General features: G+C 55.1%; 1 protein-coding gene across 8 annotated transcripts in view; it reads right to left on the reverse strand.

Annotated features, from left to right (window-relative positions):
- Positions 1–17,948, reverse strand: part of LRP5 (LDL receptor related protein 5) — a 141,143-nt gene extending 123,195 nt beyond the window's left edge. For all 8 annotated transcript variants that reach the window (XR_012422969.1, XM_074013026.1, XM_074013025.1 and 5 more), the window contains exon 1: positions 17,770–17,948. Coding sequence is in view for 4 of the 8 variants with exons in the window: in XM_045370601.3 (XP_045226536.2) it covers positions 17,770–17,851 (82 nt within the window). In the remaining 4 variants the exon portion in view is untranslated. The remainder of the gene's footprint in view (positions 1–17,769) is intronic.
- Between the last annotated feature and the right edge of the window lie 2,715 nt (positions 17,949–20,663).

Consider the following 20,663-nt stretch of genomic DNA (forward strand, 5'->3'; position numbering starts at 1 on the left):
ATACCATCTTGGTTCCACGCCTCCTGCCTTGCCAAGCCCCCGGAAGTGGCCCAAGGCCATAGCAAATAGTGAGAGAAACAGTCCAGGGTGGAGACTGACTCAGGGGTGTCAGTCAGTGGGGGGCTGATGGCCGGTGGGAGGTCAGCAGTCATCACCCTCTCCTTGGGACAGTTGAGTAGCTCTCTCCCAGGGTCATGTGGCCACTCAGGTTCACATGGGAGGCAAGAGGAATGGCAGAGCCCAGGAGAGTGGCTCTGAAGTCACCATCCCCTCCAGGCCTCAGTGCCCTCACCCATTAAATGGGCAGGCTGAGGTCTGGGATGACACGGAGGGCTTGCACTTACTGAAACCCATGGGAGGCTACTCGCTGATTTCTTTTACTGATGGAAGAAAACACTTGTAATTGAAGTAGCAATTAAGAGGCAGGCACTGGAACCACCGTCTGCCGATTCCTAGTTTTGCCTGCATGAAACCAAGCAAGTTAATTGACCTCTCCCAGCCTCAGTTTCTTCGTCTATAAAACTAGGGGAGGGATGGCCCACAGGGCAGCTGGAAGGATTAAAGAAATAAACATCTCTTAGAGCCCGCCTGGCACACTGTGATACACAACAAATGTTAGCTATTTTTATCTATGAAGTCTAGATTTTATATCATGGGTGTTCTAAAGCAGGATACATTTATTTAAAAACAAGGATTTTCATTAAACACATACCCCACAGAAAGCAACCCCATGGAGGCTGCTCTTAATTCAGGCCAGTATTGAAACGACCCTCGACCCTAACTACAAGCTTTATACAGGTCTCTTGGCTGTCCTTCAAATCCAACTAAGGTGATACTTCTAAAGTACTGTGCATGTGTTGTGTGTGCACCCACACGTGTGGGAAGGGGGGGCTCACGGATCCCTCAGGTACCCCACCCATGCAGTCTCAAGTCACAAAGCGACAGACGGAGCAGCCAAGGAAGGTCTGTGCCCTGCTGGACTCTCGTGAAGCCACCAACTCTACCTCTGCACCACGTCCTGCAGACTGGGCTACCCTTTGGGTGGGGAACAGCATTTGATGCAAGAAAGGCAGACGGAAAAGGAAAAGGGCGAGTTCAACTCCAGGTAATGAAGACAGCACCAAGCCCCAGAGACCATAAATGCCATGCAGATGGAAACATTCACTGCAAGGCCACACGGCAAACTCAAGGATCCAGGGACAGAGGTGCAGACTGTGGTGCCCTGGAGCCTTGACCCTGCAAATTACCACCATGGGAAAGGAGGCTGCCGAACCCCCGACAATCCGCTGGGCTGGCACAGACTCGTGGTTTCCATCGAGGTGGGAGGAGGTGGGACGTCCCAGCCCCTCCTCCATGCCCACTGCAGAGGGAAGCGGCCGTTTCCCCTGTGTGGTTACAAAGATCTCATTGTTCTTCCCCACAGAGAGGAAACTGGAGGACTGAGCTCAGAATGCATTTTGGAATTGGCAGAAAAGAACATCTGGGGAAGGAAACACATTTCAGAAACAAACATACCTTTGTACCAGCTTTTATTTTCCTTAAGTGTTGAAAAAAATAATAATAATAAAGACATGCCAAATTTATCATCACTCTACAAAATCCCTTTATTGAGCAAAACGTGGCAGCTCTGCTTTCAAATGATCTACTGTTCCTGGAAAATTGCAGCAAGGTGGATGCCAAGGCCCAAAGGCCACCATCAGCAGCCAAACAAAAGACGCCACCTCGGGCTCCATGACACCGTCCCATGCCAGGGAACTAGACAGATTTGGGGAATGCCACGGTTTGCCTTTAACCCCTTGCCTCCTGGTCTCTTGATGTATCTCAGAGGCTAACATTCTTTGAGGAACTGGCACTTCTTAGTTGTAAATATGCATGTGGTTTTGGGAGCTACCTGCAAAGTCCAGTGTTGACGATCAGCTCTGATTGCCTTGGAATCAAGTTGAAGAGTCGGGTCTGGAAGTTAACAGGAACTTAGAGAAGCTGAGCACCACGGTTTTGCAGGCCCTGGGTGAACTCTTCCACCAGGCATTCATTGTGGACTGACAGCACGCAAGGGGCTCTGCAGGCAGGTGCCCAGGATGAAACAGATTCCGTCCGGGGGAAACCTGGAGGGAAGCTCCCTCTTTTTCTGAACGCGCCGGGCCTAGCTTCATGGGTCCGTACCCTCCATGCCTGTCACACTTTCTGAGTCTCGTGTGGGAGCTGCTTCTGGTTCCTGACTTCACTCAGTCCTCATAGGAGGTGGAACTACTGTCACCCCATTTTACAGATGGGGAGACTGGGCACAAGGGGACCAAGAAACCAATGCAAAGTCACACTTCGGTGATCAGTGACAGGGGAGATCAACGCCCAGGTTCTTTCGGCCAAGAGTTAAATTGTTTTCATGCTGCCTAAGCGGGGGCAACTGAAAGACCCCTGGGTATCTTTGCAAAAAGGGTCAAGCACAGGAGCCAGAGCCACTGGGTCAGATCTGCGGAGGCGCTGGGGTGACCTTCCCCATACCTGGAGGGATGCTTGTCCCCCCCTGGCCTTCACTGGGTCCCCTCAGGACTGTGGCCTCACAGGACCTCAGCACAATCCCGGTCCTGTGCTCCAGGACAAGCCCTCTGTCTCCAGGACGATGAGGAAATGGAACCAAGAGGGGCTCGCTTCCGCCCAGTACCCACATTGCCCTTTCTCAGGGAGCAAGAACTGTCCTGGAGAGGACTTGGCTTTGGAGGGGGAGCCTGGGAGGCCAGTGAGTCAACAAGCCTCTCCTGCTCATGGTGGGATCCCACCCCAGGCCCCCACCTGGTGGGGCAGGCAGGGATGGGCAGCACAGCTTGGCCAGGGCAGATAACCCCCACCTTGGCCAGGGCGAGGGTAGGACACGTGGGCTCCAGCCTGGCCCCACCATCCCTGCACAACACTGAGCAAAGTCCACGTTCTCCTCAACCGGGTGTTGACATCTGCAGGACAGGAGCATGGATGTACAGAGCGCTGAAGCCACACAGCAACCTAGGAGCGAGACTCCATGCCTCCCCGCGGACCCTCCCCTACCAGGAGGACCTTGCAGGCTTCCCGTGCGCTGCAAGGGCTCCAGTGTGGAGACACATGTCTCCTACACAGCCAGGCCTAACGCTCGTGCAGCCGGGTCATCCCACCTGGGCTCACAGCTGGAGGGCCAGGAGCTTCACGGGGTCTGCTGTCATCCCAGAGGTGATGGGGAGCCACAGCAGACTGTAGGAGACAGGGTGCCCCCCGCCCTCCACTTCAGAGGCCCCGTCTGGCCCACGGACTGGAGAGCATATCTCTCAGTAACCACGGAGCGCCAACTATGCACAGGGCCTGGTCGGCAGAGTGGGGCAAAGGCACTGACCATCCACGACCAGGGCGAGGGAAGCCAGGCGGGCAGGGACCTCAGGCAGAAGGGGAAGAACCTGGTGCCCAGGCTGGCCCTGCCTTCCACAGTGAAGCTGACTGGGGAGGGGCTGATGCAGGGGGCCAGAAAGGGCTGCTGGTCAGCCGGGAGGAGCCCCCCACAAAGGAAGCAGTCAGCCCAGATGCAGAAGGCAGGGTCCCCTCAACAATGTCCTCTGAAAAGGAGAGGCGGGGACTGCTCTGGCGACACCTTCAAATAGATGGTCAGCCCCCAGCCATACTTCTGACAAGGCAGAGGCCCCCAGGGGAGGGGCACCTGCACCTGTTTCCCCAGACCCCCAGAGCCCACCCAAACCCATCCCACCAGGGCTCTAGCTACAAAATAAATGCCGAGGCCGGCTAGGCAAGGACGCACACTCGGTACCGACTGAACAGGCTCCACACCGTCAAGAGCGCAACCCACAGGCCACGCTATGCAGAGCCGAGATGGTTTCAGCCAAGCAGCCTTTCAGCCAAGCTGAGCAAGTCCACAGTCCCCGGGGGGTCCTCACCATGGAGCAGCAATTGCGATGCGATGGTAACCCTAACAGCTAACCGTCGCTGAGCCAGGCCCTGAGCCAGGTACTTTCCGACACCGCCCCTCTGCAGCCTCAGGACAAGCCTGGGGGAGCATAAAGATCACTCCCTATTACAGATGGGGAAACTGAGCCCCGGAGCAGTTAACATGTTTGTCCAAGACCGCAGAGCTAGAAGTGGGACAGAACAGCAGGTCAGGTGGGAACGGGTAAGGGGGGCCTGCATGGGCTTCTCTGGAGGCTTCGCAGACGCGCAACCCCCAGGGCCCCGACCCTGCAGCTCGCTGCGGCCCCCTCAGCTACTCCAGCAGACCTCGGGGTAAGGGAAGGAGGCTGGGAATAACCTCGGGTGTCCGAAACAGCAGCTTCCGCTTGGAGGCCAGCGTTGCATAGTGGCCGCTGCCCAGCACACCCAAGTCACCTGTGCCACCTGCAGTGACCTTCCAGCATGCCTTGGTGACCAAGCTGGCCTTAGGTACTACGGGCAGCCAAGCCCAGAACAGGACCCAACCATCCTCTTCACACCAACACAAAGCAAGAGGGGGCATTTCAACTGAGCGCATGGGGGGCACTTTGAGTGGGTCCCTCTTGCTCAAGGGCCTCACGGATTACAGGGGCCAGGGCGTGACCCAATTCTGCATTCCCATCTGCCTTTCATCCTGCTCTGCCAACAACAGCCAGTGAGGCTGGGGACATCCCTGAACCTGTTTCCCACCTAAAACACATCATCCCGTTGGACCCCAGCCCTCCGGGAGAGGCCCTAATGCCTGACCGTGGTGAGATCAGATCACTGGGTAAGTACCCGGAGGGGCCTTGGTCAGGGACCAAGGGGTAGGGGGTGACAGGCGTGGTGGTATCCCGCCCTGGGCTGCAGTCTACCCTGACGGAGGAGGTCTGTGGTCAGAACCGGGCTGTGCAGGGCACAGGAGCCCAGAGGGACCCCCAGAGCTCACCTGGTAGTATCTGAGCAGGGCTCCTTCGACCCTCAAAGAAAAGCAGAGCAAGGAGGCCGACCGGAGCCCGGCACCTAGCACCCAGTGGCATGCCAGACCTGCATGGATCCTGGAGGAGATATCTCATCACCCTCCAAGGCGGTCATGCCCAACCCAGGGACCCACAGCCCACAGGGCCGTGAAGGTGTACTGGGTCCAAGAAGGGCCTTCGATACTGAGAAGCCAAGTGGCACCTCCCGGTGTTGAGCAGGCGGAATCCCACCAGCTCCTGCTCTGCCGGCGAGCACGGCTGGACGATGAGCAGAAGGGGCTGTGGCTTAATAAACGTCATTTCCTTAAGAGTATAAAACTGCGAAGCAGATGGAAATTTTTTTTTTTTTTTTAATTAAAACTGGCGGCCACAGAGATGGAAAGCGCCTCTCGTCCCTCCCTCCCATTGTGAGCCATCCTTTGCACACCTCAAGCTGTTCACTGTCCAGGTTTCTCCTGAGGTGCTGCAGGTGGGTGAGAATCCATGAGCCCTCAGCCAGCTGTGGCACTCTGGAGTTCTGCCCCAGGCCATCGGGGCACACGCCGGGCACCCTGGGGACCATACAGGGCAGAGCCCAGCTGGGTCAGCACACAGGACCACACTGGGCACACAGTCTCTGAGCCTCCCCTGTGGACACAGCTCTCACTATCCCACCCCACTAAGTCCCAGGGGTCTGTCCCACAGGGTGATACGCTGTCACAGACCACTACCGGAGTCATGGTCTGCTGTTCTGCCTGCAGCCAGGTAGTCACCTGCTCCACAGGGACAGGCAATGCTGCACTTGGGGACTGCTCTGTAGCAGGACTAGAGCTCCAGCAGCTCAGCCCTCCCAAGAGGGAGAACTCCGTGCTCGAAAAGAGGCAGACGCAGAGGATGGCACCACAGCCACCACAAGCCCACGGCACCCCGCATGGCAGGTCAGGAGTCCCTGACCACTCGCTCTTTGTGACCAGAGCTGCAGTGGAGTCGACGAGGCAAGGACTGTGGGTGGCAGTGGCCACAGCAAATGAATGAGTGTCCCAAGGGAGCAGGTGGCTGCAGGGAGGCACCGTCCAGGCCCAGGAGTTCTCCAGCACTGCAGCAAACTCCCTGGGCCCCCTGAGCAGTGACCAGGTCACAAGTGCACAAACTCCCAGGGGCACAACCTGGGAGGGTGACACTCTCTTCGTGTTCAAACTCTTGAGAACGCATTAAAAATATCACTCAGTCACCTACTCTCTAGTTTTAACTCAAAAGTACCAAAGTAGCCAGGCACGGTGGCTCACGCCTATAATCCCAGCACTTTGGGAAGCTTGAGGATCACGTGAGCCCAGGAGTTCCAAATGAGCCTGGGGAACACGGAGGGACCCCATTTCTATAAAAAAAAGTTTTTTAAAAAAATTACCTGGGCATGGTGGTGTGTGCCTGTAGTACCAGCTACTCAGGAGGCTAAGGCGAGAGAATCATATGAACCCAGGGGAGGTAGAGGCTGCAGTAGGCTGTGATGGCACCACTGCACTTCAGCCTGGGCAACAGAGTGAGACTCTATCTCAAAATAAATTTAAAAATCACCAAGCTGGCCGGGCGCAGTGGCTCAAGCCTGTAATCCCAGCACTTTGGGAGGCCGAGACGGGCGGATCACGAGGTCAGGAGATCGAGACCATCCTGGCTAACCCGGTGAAACCCTGTCTCTACTAAAAAATACAAAAACCTAGCTGGGCGAGGTGGCGGGCGCCTGTAGTCCTAGCTACTCGGGAGACTGAGACAGGAGAATGGCATAAACCTGGGAGGCGGAGCTTGCAGTGAGCTGAGATCCAGCCACTGCACTCCAACCTGGGTAACAGGGCAAGACTCCGTCTCAAAAAAAAAAAAAAAATCACCAAGCCAGGCGTGGTGGCTCACGTCTGTAATCCCAGCACTTTGGGAGGCTGAGGCAGGTGGATCACCTGAGTCAGGAGTTCGAGACCAGCCTGGCCAACATGGTGAAACTCTATCTCCACTAAAAATACAAAAATTAGCTGGGCATGGCGGCGGGCGCCTGTAATTCCACCTACTCAGGAAGCTGAGGCAGGAGAATCTCTTGAACCCAGGAGGCGGAGGTTCCAGTGAGTCGAGATTGTGCTACTGCACTCAAGCCTGGGAGAAAGAGCAAGACTCCATCTCAATAAATAAATAAATCAAAACCACCAAAACTTTTTAATATAAACATTATTCCATAATTCCTTTTTTGCATGATTAAAAATGTTTATATAAAGTTTTCTGAAAATGGTAAGAATGCCAAGTGAAGGCTGCAAATGCCCAAGCCCCTGCTGTGGCATCTCAAGGAGTCTGGGCCATAGGAGGCTGGTGGGTACCACATGGACCCGGGACTTCACAGTCAAGTCCCTTTGGGGTGCACTGGGTTTCCCACACCCCAGAAATATGGGCTCTTACTGCAGGAGCATGGGGGTCCTCACGCTTGGCCCAGAAGCTTTCTGTGACATAGCCAGACAGGTGTTCTACAACCTAGGCTAGATTTGGGGATGGCAGAGGGAGCTCATGCTCCAGCAGAATTCAAGCCAGAGGAGGTAAGGATGGGTAAGATCTGCTCCCTGGACAGATGAGGCCTTGGGCAGCCTCAGAACAGTTACTGATCATCTACCAGACATCACACTAGAGGCAGAAGGGCACAGACGAAGACAGCCCCTGTCCTCAAGGCCCTCCCAGGCTGGGTGGACCATGGAAGGTTCCAGACGGATCTGGCAAGAGAAGTGCCCACAACAGGGGCAGAAGATGGGCAGGCCTGCTCAAGGCAGCACGGCTTGCCAGGCCAAAAAGTTCCAACTTCAGACGCTGGAGAATGGGCACGACTATCTGAGAAATGGAAGGACATGATGAAAACTACTTGGAGAAAAATTAATATGACCAGAGCATAAGATAAATGCGCAAATGGGAGGTTCCAGAAAGCAAGGAGACCAAGTAAAAGCTGATGTCATCGGCTCTGAATCTGGCCTTTCACTGAATATGCACTGCAGGGCCTGCAGGTGAAGCCTCAGAGCCCAGGGGGTCTGAGTGGAGGGAAGGGCAGGAGACAGGCCTTCCACTGGGCAAGGGACAGAGCTGGGGCCTGTGTCTACAGTGCTGAGAAGGAAGAGGCGTGGACGTCAGCTCAGAGGCTCCAGCTGAAGTGAGGAGGAGGCCAGGGCAGCACCCAGATCCAGACTCCTTTTGGGAAGCAAGTTCGCTCTGGCGGAAAGTTTGGAGAAATGGTCTTTACCCACAGAAGCAAGCCCCAAAATATGTCTTGCTCCAAAACTACCTCGTACAATGAGGACGTTAAGCTTCAGGTCCCCTAGAGGAGACAACCTGTTCCTTCCTGGAGCAGAACTCAAGGTGGCCAGAACCTGGAAGGCACCCAGCACCTGGGCTGGTGTGTTCCAGCCCGGGCCACGTGCTCACATAGCTATTAATGCCCCGTTGAGCAATTTCCTGAGAGCTTTGCCAGGCAGGTACCGCCTCCCCATCTGGACTAATAGAGGGGTACATCCCAGGGAAGAAATGAAAGGTGCCCACATTTTGCTCTGGGATGAACAAGGGGAGGGGAGTGATAATTAACTCAGTAATTATATTTGCCCTTGGGCTAATGCTAAAATTAGTGTGCATTAGCGTTTCTTTCCTGAGCAGACACTGGAGTGAGCTGGGCAGCAGGAGTGGCTCGGGCAAGTCAGCACAAAGGGCACCTCCAGAGCCTTCCACAAATGTCAGCAAAACCCACAAATGTCAAGGCCGGCTCCACTGCACCGGGCAGATGAATTCACTTCCACAGTCTGATACTGCCAGCTCATCGGAGGCCACTTAAAATCCAGCCCTCTGACACCTGCTGGATATCACCATTTACTGTCCCCAGATCAAGGGATTAAAAGGTGGAAAGTGATAAGATGGCTCTGAAGTTCACCACAAAAGCATAAACGTGCAAGAAGAGCCAACATGACTTTTGAAAAGGACAATGAGGTGGGAATTTACACAACTGATCTCAAAATATGGTCTGATGCTTCAGAGATGGAGACAGCAGCATTCTGGTACAGAAAGATACCCACAGGCCATGGAGCACAGTGAAGGGTCTGGAATCAGGACCCAGGTATCTGTGGACACTACATGTAAAAGAGCAGCATTTACAACAAATGAACAAGATGGACCATCCCAACAAGGTGTTGGACAACTCCCTATTTACTGGCCAGACCCCTACCTCATACCATATACCAAAAAAAAAAAAAAAAAACCCGGACAGAATAATATCTGAATGTAAAACACAAAACAGTAACACTCCTGGAAGAAAATAATGGAGAATATATTTGTTTTTTTTTTTTGTTTTTTTTTTGTTTTTTTTTTTTTTTGAGACGGAGTCTGGCTCTGTCGCCCGGGCTGGAGTGCAGTGGCCGGATCTCAGCTCACTGCAAGCTCCGCCCCCCGGGTTTTTACGCCATTCTCCTGCCTCAGCCTCCCGAGTAGCTGGGACTACAGGCGCCCGCCGCCTCGCCCGGCTAGTTTTTTGTATTTTTTAGTAGAGACGGGGTTTCACTGTGTTCGCCAGGATGGTCTCGATCTCCTGACCTAGTGATCCGCCCGTCTCGGCCTCCCAAAGTGCTGGGATTACAGGCTTGAGCCACCGCGCCCGGCCTGGAGAATATATTTGTAATCTGGAGGTGGAGGAACAAGGGATAGGAAAAAAGCCATAGGGAAAAGATAGAGTTCTGATTACATGAAGCTTCTTAATGACTTTATGATAATGTACCACCAGAAACAAGGATGAAGGACTAGCTACAGACCAGCAGTGAAACCTGAAACAAACAGAACAAAGAATTAAAGTCCACACCAAATAAAGACATCCCACAAATCAATAAGAAAAAGACAAACAGGTCAGCATGGTGGCTTATGTCTGTAATCCCAGCACTTTGGGAGGCGGAAGTGGGCAGGCCACTTGAGGTCAGGAGTTCGAGATCAGCCTGGCAAACATGGTGAAACCCTGTCTCTACTAAAAATACAAAAATTAGCCAGGCGTGGTGGTGCATGCCTGTAGTCCCAGCTACTTGGGAGGCTGAGCCAGGAGAACAGCTGGAACCCAAGAGGCGGAGGTTGCAGTGAGCCGAGATGGCGATCGCACCATTGCACTCCATTGAGGACAGAGCGAGACTCTGTCTCAAAAAAAAAAAAAAAAAAACAAAGAAAATAAAAAGACAAACAACAGAAAAATGGGCCAAGGATAAGTGTAGGCAATTTGCAGAAAAGTAAATACCAATAAACCAGAAATGAGGGTTGTGCAAATCAAAAGGTGTTATAATTTTTAACCAAATTGCAACCGAAAAAAAAACCCAAAAACCAAAATCTTGTAATTGCTAGCATCAGAGAGGATATAGGAAAGTGTGTGTTTTCATAGATGCTTGCAGGTATGAACTGGCACAGCCTTGTAGGAGTTATATATGTATGTATGTGTGTATGTATGTATGTATTTGAGAGAGGGTCTCGCTCTGTTGCCCAGGCTAAATCTGTTACAGTGCCATGACCATGGCTTACTGCAGCCTTGACCTCCTGAGCTCAAGAGATTTTCCCACCTCAGCCTTTCAAGTAGCTGTGACTACAGGAGTATGCAATCATAGCCAGCTAATTTTTTAAATTTTTTGTAGAGATGGGGTCTCCCAGTGTTGCCCAGGCTGATCTCGAACTCCTGGACTCAAGTGATCCTCCTGCCTCAACCTCCCAAAGTGCTGGGATTACCTGGGTAAGCCACCGTGCCCAGCCTCAATATCTTTAAAAACAGAAATGGACACTCTTTGACTAGGAATGTATCCTATAAAAACACTTATACACATGCAGAGACACACGAGCAAGCATGCCTTGTAATAGCAATGAAGGCTGGAAAAACGCCTCCATCAGGTAAATGCTGTAAAGTGCACCTGTGTACTACAAAATGGCACTTGGCTTTTAACAACAGCAAAGATAGAAAAGTAAAAGTACAAAGTAGGGTGTGGTGGCACATGCCTGCAGTCCCAGCTACTCAGGAGGCTGAGGTGGGAAGAGCCTTTGAACCCAGGAGTTGGAGGCCAGCCTGGGCAATAGTAAGAAAAAATAAAATTAAATCGTAATAATAAAACAGGCTGGGCACAGCGGCTCATGCCTGTAATCCCAACACTTTGGGAGGCCGAGGTGGGAGGATCGCTTGATCCCAGGAGTTCAAGACCAGCCTGGGCAGCAAAGCAAGACGCCCATCTCAACGACAAATTTTTAAAAATTACCCAGGCAGGCCGGGCACAGTGGCTCATGCCTGTAATCCCAGCACTTTGGAAGGCCGAGGCAGGCAGATCACTTGAGGTCAGGAGTTCGAGACCAGCCTGGCTAACGTGGCAAAATCCTGTCTCTACTAAAAATACAAAAATTAGCTAGGTGTGGTAGCGGATACCTGTAGTCCCAGCTACGGAGGCACAAGAATCGCTTGAACCAGGGAGGCAGAGGTGGCAGTGAGCCGAGATTGTGCCACTGTACTCTAGCCTGGGCGTGAGACTCCTGTCTCAAAAAAAAAAAAAAAAAAGAGAAGGAGCCAGGCACTGCAGGGTGAGGGAGGGCACAGAAGCAGCACCTCTTCTGAGGGCACCCCCAATTCCTAGCGGTCCAGAGGCCTCAGGATCCTGAAGGAAGAAAAATGTGAAACCCTGTGCTGGAAGAGGCCATGGAGATTGGAAATAGCTGGTTCCATTTTACAGAAAAAGGAAACCGAGGCCCTCAGAAGGTGAGTGCCCCCCAGGGTCCCACAGGGAGGCACGGAGAGGGCTCTGAGCCCTGCGGGGCGCTGGATTCTTGCAATGGGGTGGAGTGGAGCTTGTGCCACCCCCGCCAGGCACCTTCTCAGGAGAGGAGCCGTTATCACATCCTTGAAGGGGACCTTGAGCCCCCAGAAAGGCTAAAAACCACTTTCCTCCTTGAGTGAACCTTCGCCTCAGTTTAACCACAAGAACAATGACATTGAGGCTGAGCGCAGTGGCTCATACCTGCAATCCCAGAACTTTGGGAGGCTGAGGCGGGTGGATCGCTTAAGCCCAGGAGTGCAAGACCAGCCTGGGCAACATAGTGAAACCCTGTCTCTGCAAAAAATTAACAAAATTGGCTGGGCGTGGTGGTGCACACCTGTGGCCCCAACTATTTGGGGGCTGACATGAGAGGATCGCTTCAGCCCAGGAGGTAGAGACAGCAGTGGGCGGTAACTGTATCCCTGCACTCCAGCCTGGGCAACAGAGCAAGACTCAAAAAAAAAAAACAAAAAAAAAAATTAAAATCTCAAAAAAAAATTACATTAAGGCAAACTAAAAGCAGATGTTTTATATACACACACACACACACACACACATATATATATAAAATTAAATACACTCCAATAGAGCAAATAAGAAAATACCCAGAAAGCACAATCCCCGCACCCCCAAGCCAACCTCCCGGGGGTCCACAGCAGGAGACCCCAAGCATGAGGGACACAGAACACTGTCCCTGTGGCAGAACCTCCGGCCCATCAGGCTCAGTCAGAAAATAAGGCTCCTGCTACTCTGAGAGCAAGAGGCACAGTCACCCAGTAGCCACGGGCTCTGGAACACGAGCCAGGCCAGCAAAGTGTCAACCGCCCCCTACAAGGCGACAGGCGAACCAGGACAAACTGGAAACCAGAGACTGGACCTGGAACACAGGGACCACCACACAGGGCTTGGGAATGGGCAGGGACCACGGAGCGCCACCCATGTGCCTAAGAGCAGCCCATCTGCACATGCCTCTGCATGGCTTAGGGGCGCAGGGAGTCCCCCAACCCCCAATCCAGGAAGGCAGCCCCCACTTACCCAGGTGGGGCAGGAAGGGATAGGACCAGCATCCAGCTCTGCTCCTAACTCAGGACTCCGGGCCCCCTTGGGGGCAACCAGCACAGAGCTCAGACCCCAAATATCTTCACCCACCTCCTGGTCCCCATCTGGACAAGGGTGCTAGGGACTGGCTCTCAGTCACACCCTCAGGGTACTCTTCAAAGGACAGCTGGATGCCCCAGGGCAGGAGCTTTTGGCCCCCAGCTCCCTCACCCCAGCACGGGCAAGATGGACACCATCATCCCAATTTTGCAGATGAGGAAACTGAGGCTGAGGGCCGGCACATGGCTCTCCAGAGCTGAAGAGAATGCAGAGAGCAGCCGGAGCCAGCCGGTGGGTCCCCTGGGGCTGGCTCGTAGCAAGCCACAGCTGCCTCCGCCCATCACACTTGGACCTCGCTGCCCCCAGGACAGCCCTCCAGGGCGGCCTGGCACAGAGCCCATACCCTGCTGCTTCCTGAACAAATAAGTGAACGAAGCCACCAAGCCGAGGAGCTGGATGCAGCCCCGGCTCCCGCCAGGGCCTCCCCAATGAACTCCCTGTTTGGAGAGCACATTAAGTGTCTCCAAGGCCTCCCAAACCACAAATGTCCGGCTGTCTCATGGCTTCTGTAACCTGAACTTGGCCCTCACTCTGCCCGCCCAGCACTCCTCTCAGGGCTCAGGCCCCTCCTCTGAGATGCCAGCACCGACTCCCCAACTTGTCCCCATCACCTGGCTCATTCCTGAACCTTGGCAGGAGAGTCTCAGGCCAGATCCTCCCACTGGCCACCTCCAGCAGGATGCAGGATGCATGAGCCCTGCTCGTGCTGGCTGGGAGACGCAACCAAGCAAGATCAATCCAATCAGTGGATGAACTGACAAATTTAATGTGGTCCCTCCACACAGTGGAATATTATTCAGCCATAAAAAGGGCTGAAACAGGCCAGGCACGGTGGCTCACACCTGTAATCCCAGCACTTTGGGAGGTCGAGGCTGGCAGCTCATTTGAGGTCAGGAGTTCAAGACCAGCCCGGTCAACATGGTGAAACCCCCATCTCTACTAAAAATACAAAAATTAGACGGGCGTGGTGGCGGGCACCTGTAATGCAAGCTACTCAGGATGATGAGGCAGGAGAATCGCTTAAACCCTGGAGGCAGAAGTTGCAATGAGCCGAGATTGCACCACCGCACTTCAGCCTGGGCAACAGAGCAAGACTCCATTTCAAAAAAAAAAAAAAGGCTGAAACACCCATAGGTGGTACTACTTGGGTGCCTCCTGAAAACGTTACAGTAACCAAGGAAAGACAAAAGACACATTATAAGATTACCTTCATACAAAATGCCCAGAACAGGCAGAACCATAGAGGCAGAAAGCAGACTGGTGAGGGAATGGGAAGTCACTGTGTAACGGGTATGAGTTTTATTTTGGGGTGATGAAAATCTCTTATAACTTGATAGAAGTGACGGTTGTAAACATTGTGAATGTACTAAATGCCTGCCTTGTATACTTTAATATTTTATATTATGTAAGTTTCCCTCAATTTATTTATTTATTTATTTTTTATTTTTTTTTTTTTTTTTTTTGAGACGGAGTCTCACGCTGTTGCCCAGGCTGGAGTGCAGTGGCGCGATCTCGGCTCACTGCAGGCTCCGCCTCCTGGGTTCACGCCATTCTCCTGCCTCAGCCTCCTGAGTAGCTAGGACTACAGGTGCCCGCCACCGCGCCCGGCTAATTTTTTGTATTTTTAGTAGAGACGGGGTTTCACTGTGGTCTCGATCTCCTGACCTTGTGATCCGCCCGCCTCGGCCTCCCAAAGTGCTGGGATTACAGGCTTGAGCCACCGCGCCCGGCCAGTTTCCCTCAATTTAAAACAAAATCAACTCAACACCTTTCACCTAAGAAAGATCTGGCTTTAGCTTGCATTTCCTGCAATTCCTGCCTAAAGCCTTCCAGAAGCTTCCGCTGCCTTGTGGCTCACAACCAGACTCCACAGCATGATCTGGCCTCTAAGGACCTCTCACAGGCCACCCCGAGAGTGAAGGAGCACCCGTGGGCCCACCTCTGCATAGCTTCTTCCCCTGTCCTCCCCTCTACATAGGAAGCCCTGCCTGCAGGGGCGGGGCCTTATCTGCCATTCTATCACACTCAACCCCAGCACTTCACATGGTAGCAGACACCAAAGCCAAACAGCAACAGCATTTTACCGGGCCAGGTGCACATTAACTCACTGAATTCATGGTAGGAAAGATTCTATCCCCATTTTACAGGTGAGAAAACTGAGGCACACAAAGGTAGCGTCAGCTTCCCAAGCTTCCCAGCACAGATTGCAGCCAGATCCCAGGCTGGAATCAGGCCCTGGGCGCAGGGGCTCTGTCCACAGTGCTAACTACTCCTGCCCCCGAGGGCTGCAGCAGGGAGTGAGTGAGTTGGTCAGTGGACTGGACGTCCAAGGTCACACAGACTATTGTAATAACAGCCTCTAGACTGGCCGGGGCCAGAAACATCAAGGACTCTGACACACAACTGCGCTCACTGCAGCTCTGCTGCTGCCAGTCCCCCACCTGGGCCAGGGATGGGACTAAAGGTCTCACACAGGGCACTCAGGGCTCTCCACAGGCTGGGAGAGGAGCGGGGCGAGACGACAGAAACTAGGTATGGTGCCCGAAGTCAAACAGCTACTGAGCATGTGAACCCAGGTGGGTCTGACCCCAAAACCCCCCCCCCTCTGTCCTGCAACCCATCACTGCAAGGCAGAAAGCACCTCAGAGGCCTCGCCTGCCTGCACCCCCCACCCCTGTGTGTGAGTTCTACTAAATGCCTGAGCAGTGACACAGCAGGGCTGAAATTAAACGGGTTCCAAAAACGACAGGAAGCGCGAGGTGGATCTCCCCAGAAAAGTGCCGAACAAATGCTGGATCGGGTTCACGGGGAATTTCTTGGAACTGAAGAGGGGAGTTAAACACACAGGGCCCTGCTTTGGAGGGGACTCTCTCAGGGTGCTCCACACAGCACTTGGTTAACCCCACTCAGCCCTGCTGGGTCTCCCAGAGGGCCCGGCCTTGGCCTTGGGCATCTACAGGAGGAACCTCCAGGGGGAGAGACGGTGCCTGGACAGGCCGGCCTTGGAACAAGCACTTGGGCCCCGAGGAGAGAGGCCTAGGGCTTGGGAGCTGGGGAAATTCTCAGCACTGGGACCACTAGAACAAAGCCATTTCCGTGGGTTCACAGCTTCCAATTGCAACAGGAAGCAATCAGGAAAAATAATTAGCCGCCAACTTACTGGCTTTGCTGGGGACCGAGGCATGCATCTCACACAGAAAACCAGGGACGTAACATGGAAACCGTTCTGCAGAAAGATTCCTCCCTTTCCTTCCATTTTAGGACTGGATCACCACATTCGCCGGGGCTCCCAGGCCTTGCTGCCTAATGTTAAAATAATCAACTCTATTTTTGCCTCACACACAACTGAACTCCACAGCTGTAATTCTTTCTCCTTAGGGGCTCGAACCACATGGACGACAGGCATTTGACTCCAGCAACATCACCCCAAAATGTGCACAAAACCCAAAACTGCAATGAGGTGAAAGGCAACGTGGTCCTCTTAGAAACCCCCTCTTTAAAACACACGGCTTCCCCAAAAACCCTTTTGCCTCCTTGACCCAGGCATTTCCGGAAAAAGCAGCGGCGCTGGCCTGTACTCCCCAGATATTGTCGCTGTTTTGTCTTCACCTTGTTTTGCTAGCTCCAGACAAGGCCCCAAAATGTAAACACGCTCCGGAAAGAGGCAGATTTGGGGTGAAACTGTCCATAGAATCTCTAGGCTTGGGTCAGAGGCAGCAGGACGTGAAACAAATGCCAGGCTCCTCCTGTTCCCCGCTGCCCCCTACACCTCCAGGCAGAGGCTGCAGCCCGGGGGATCTGGCTACAGGGCTACCCCCCTGCACCATCCACACTGGAAATATTCAGGGAGACAGCTGTTTGCCTTAAGGAGGCCCAGACAAAGGGGCCCGAGGTCCTCCCCGCTAAACTGCCACAAACAAAACAGGAGCCCGGGCGTGCACAGGCACTTGGGGCCGGCCGTGCCACTTGGCCGGTCATACTCCAGAAAAACAAAACACGCACATCCGAAGAGAATGATTTAGGTAGCAAGAGGCTTGCTTGAAAAACCACATGGCAATCTCCAAATTAAAAGAACATGTGTAGCGTTTCACAACTGCTTAAGTTTCCTGAATCCTCCTGACCTCAACTCCACCCCTTGGGAAACACCAAAAGTTGGAGAGAAAGTTCCCCGGCCCTACCTCTCCCCACGGGCGTGTACAACTGAGGCACGAGCCCGCCTGCCTCACTGTCCCGCGCTCTGGGACCACGTCACCCCCGTGTAGCCGACCCAGGGAGGGACAACATCTGGGGCCCCGGCGGCCACACGGGGCATTCGGGTCGCCCGAGCACCTGGCAGGTGTCAGTCCGCTTGGAAACCCACAGCCACGCGGCTCACAGGCGCAGCGCCACCGGCCAGGCCGCCCCGCGCCCGGGCTCAGAACTTTCTCGCTGCAACTTCAGCCCGTCCTCGGAGCACGCGGGCCGGCCGCGCGGCCGCTGGAAACAGGCTAGCGAACCGGCTCCCTGGGCCAGGCCCGCCTCCGTGCCCCAATTCCCCGCTCGGTGCCCGGCCCGGGCCACACGGGCCCAGCACGGGCTCGGCTCCCGGCTAACCGCGGGCGCGGGCAGGTGAGGACCCGCCCGCGCCGCACCTGGCGGAGCGGGCGCCGCCCGCACGCTCTCCTGGCTGTCCCGGGACGCGGCGTCCCCGGGGAGGGCCCGGGCGGGGAGACAAAGGGCCCGCGCGCGGCGGGGACGCCGGGGACGGCAGGGGGGTCCCAGGCACGCGCCCCAACTCGCCCCCAACACGCCAAGTCGCTTCCGAGGCGGCGGCGGTGCCGGCGCACTTGGCCGCGGGGCCGCCGGGGCCATTGTCCGAGCAGCCCGCGGCCCCCGGCCGGCCCGAGCCCACCTACCCGCGGCGGGGGCCGGGCAGCCGCACAGCGCCAGCAGCAGCAACAGCAGCGGCCACGGCGGCCCGGGCGGCGCTGCCTCCATGTTGTCCGGCGGCCGGACAGGCCCGCGCCGCGCTCACTCCGGCTCCATGGCGCGGCGGCGGCTCCTCGCGCGGCTCCCGGCGCCTCCGCCTCCCCCCTCGGGCGCCGCGGACCAGGACGACGGGGAGGAGGGAGCTGGGCGCGCGGGAGCGGAAGCCGCGCCGCGTCTCCGCCCCCCGCCGCCGCCGCCGCCCGCGCCCCCCGCGCCGGCCGCGCCCTCCCGCGGGCGCCCCCCGGAGCCGGCCGGCAGCCAGGCGGCCCCAGCGGCCCAGGTCCCCGCGGCCCCTCCCCGCGCTCCCCGCCCTTCCCTGGGGGTGCCTCCGGGAGGCTCGGCGCGGGGCTGGGGCGCGGGGTTTCCGTCCCGCGGGGCCCGGCGGCCGATCGGGGCCCGGAGCCAGGTGTGTCACCTGTGGAGCCTTTATGAGTGGGGAAACTGAGGCACGGGGCGGTGTTGCCCAAGGGCACACAGCGAGGCAGTTTCAGGGCGGGAAGCCTGGGGCCCCACGGGGCAGCCCCGGACACTTGCTCTCACCTGTGGAGGGCAGAGGAGGGAAGGGAGAGAAGTACATGAAGCTGTCCGGCTGGAGTGGAGGGGGGTTTGAGGTTTTACTTTAAACTAAATGTGTACCCTCTACCTTAGTTATGAATTATGAGACACGAAGATTGCGGAACAGACACACTCCTCTAAAAATGCCTCTAGGCTGACAGGGAGAAAGTCCCGCCAGGCTCCCAGACGCCACCTTGGAGTCCTTCAACAAGCAGACCAGGGCCTCTTAAGAGCCCACCGGTGTCAGCTCAGCCCCTGAACCCTCCAGGAAGAATCTCACCCAGGCACAGCCTGGAAGGGGCACAGAAGGGGCTCTGGAACCAGCAAGCCGAAGTTCGAACTCCCGGTCTGCTACTTTCTAGAACGACTGTGCCCTTGGCGGATCTAAATAGAACCTCCCCGGGTACTCGTTCCTCCCTTGTAAAGTGGGGATAGCAATGGCCACCTTGCAGGTTCAGAGAGGGCTTGCAATACCTCACAGAACTGGGTGCCCGTGAATGGGTGCATTCCTCCAGATTTGTGACAACTTTGCCAGGCTGGCATCAGGCTGAACGCCTCTGCCCTCATGGGGTTTATATTCTAGGAAGGGAGACCCACAAAAACAAGAAGACAGAAAGTTAAAACAAAAGCCCCATTGACAGACCATGAAGAATGCCATGAAAAATGAAGGGTGTTGTGCGGCAGTGTCTGGGGAAACTCTGGCTTAGGGAAGGAAGGACACTTGAGCTGCTACTAAGGAGCAGCCGTCCGGCGGGAGGGCAGTTCAGGAAGAGCAGACATCAGTGGAGGAGGCGCTGGGGCAGAGGGCAGCGTGGTCGCTGGATTCGGGGGAGGAACCACATCGGGCCATGAGCTGGAGCTGGTGCTGGAAGGTGCAGGAGATACCAGCTGGGGCCGGCACATGTCAGACCTCAGGCAGGGAAGAGGAATGGAGAATGTACCCTACGAACAATGGGAAGCCAGGCTAGGATTTAAGCAACAAAAATATTTTCCCTTCTTGCACCCTGTGTCCAGCTCTACCACCACAGCCTGGGGCTCTATTTTCAAAACAGACCCAGGCTCCCAGCTCTTCTCACACTTCTACTGCTGCCACCTGTCACCCGTCAATGCATCCCCACTTGCAGCCTCCACCCCCTTCTGCCTGACCTCACTGCAGCCAGGGAAGCTCCAGGGCTCATGAGGGCTGCCATCAGGATAGAAGCAAAGGCCTCGGGCACCTGCAGGACCTGCTCTGACCACACTTCTTCCTTGACCTCTCAGCTTCCTTGGCCACTCTCCCTTCCCACATCTCACCCTGCTCCAGCCACAGTGGCGTCTCTGTGGGTTCTCAAACACACCAGGCGCACTCCTGCCTCAGGGCCTTTACGCTTGCTGTTCTCTGCTGCGACTCTTTTTTTTTTCTTTTTGAGACAGGGTCTCGCTCTGTCACCCAGGCTGAAGTGCAATGGTGTGATCGTAACTCACTGCAACCTCAAACTCCTGGGTTCAAGCAATCCTCCTGCCTCAGCCTCTGGAGTAGTTAGCTTTTGCTGTTTCATTTCGTTTGGTTTTTAGATGGGATCTCACTCTGTTGCCCAGGATGGAGTGCAGTGGGGCAATCTCGGCTCACTGCAACCTCTGCCTCCCAGGCTCAAGCAATTCTCCTGCCTCAGCCTCCCACATAGCTGGGATTACAGGCATGTGCCACCGTGCCCAGATTATTTTTGTATTTTTAGTAGAGATGGGGTTTCACCATATTGGTCTGGCTGGTCTTGAACTCCTGACCTCGGATCCACCTGCCTCGGCCTCCCAAAGTGCTGAGCTGCCGTGCCCGGCTCTAGCAGTTAGGACTGCAGACAGGGGCCATCATGCCTGGTGATCCTCCCACCTTTTCTGCTCCAACTCTTTCGCCCCACTTAGCCACATGGCTCATTTTCTTACCTCTTCACCTCCTCAGCCAGGCCTGACGACCCCTGTTGAAAATTGCAAACCACACCCCCACCCCACCACCCACTCTTGCCGGCACTTTCTAGTCCATTTCTCTGCTTTACTTTTCTCCTTTGCACTCATCATCACCTGACTCATTACACGTTTACGTATCTTTCTTCCCTCCACTAACACGGAAGCTCCAGGAGAGCAGGGTGTAGCTTTATTCCCTATGTGTTTCCTGTGCCTGTACCAGGGCCTAGCACACAGTAGGTGCTCAGTAAATGTGTGTTGGATGAACAAATGCAGTGAAAGGATCCGATCTACATTGATAAAGAAGGCACTCTGGCTGCTGAGTGGG

The sequence above is a fragment of the Macaca fascicularis genome, chromosome 14 (assembly GCF_037993035.2).
Source record: "Macaca fascicularis isolate 582-1 chromosome 14, T2T-MFA8v1.1".
NCBI lineage: Eukaryota > Metazoa > Chordata > Mammalia > Primates > Cercopithecidae > Macaca > Macaca fascicularis.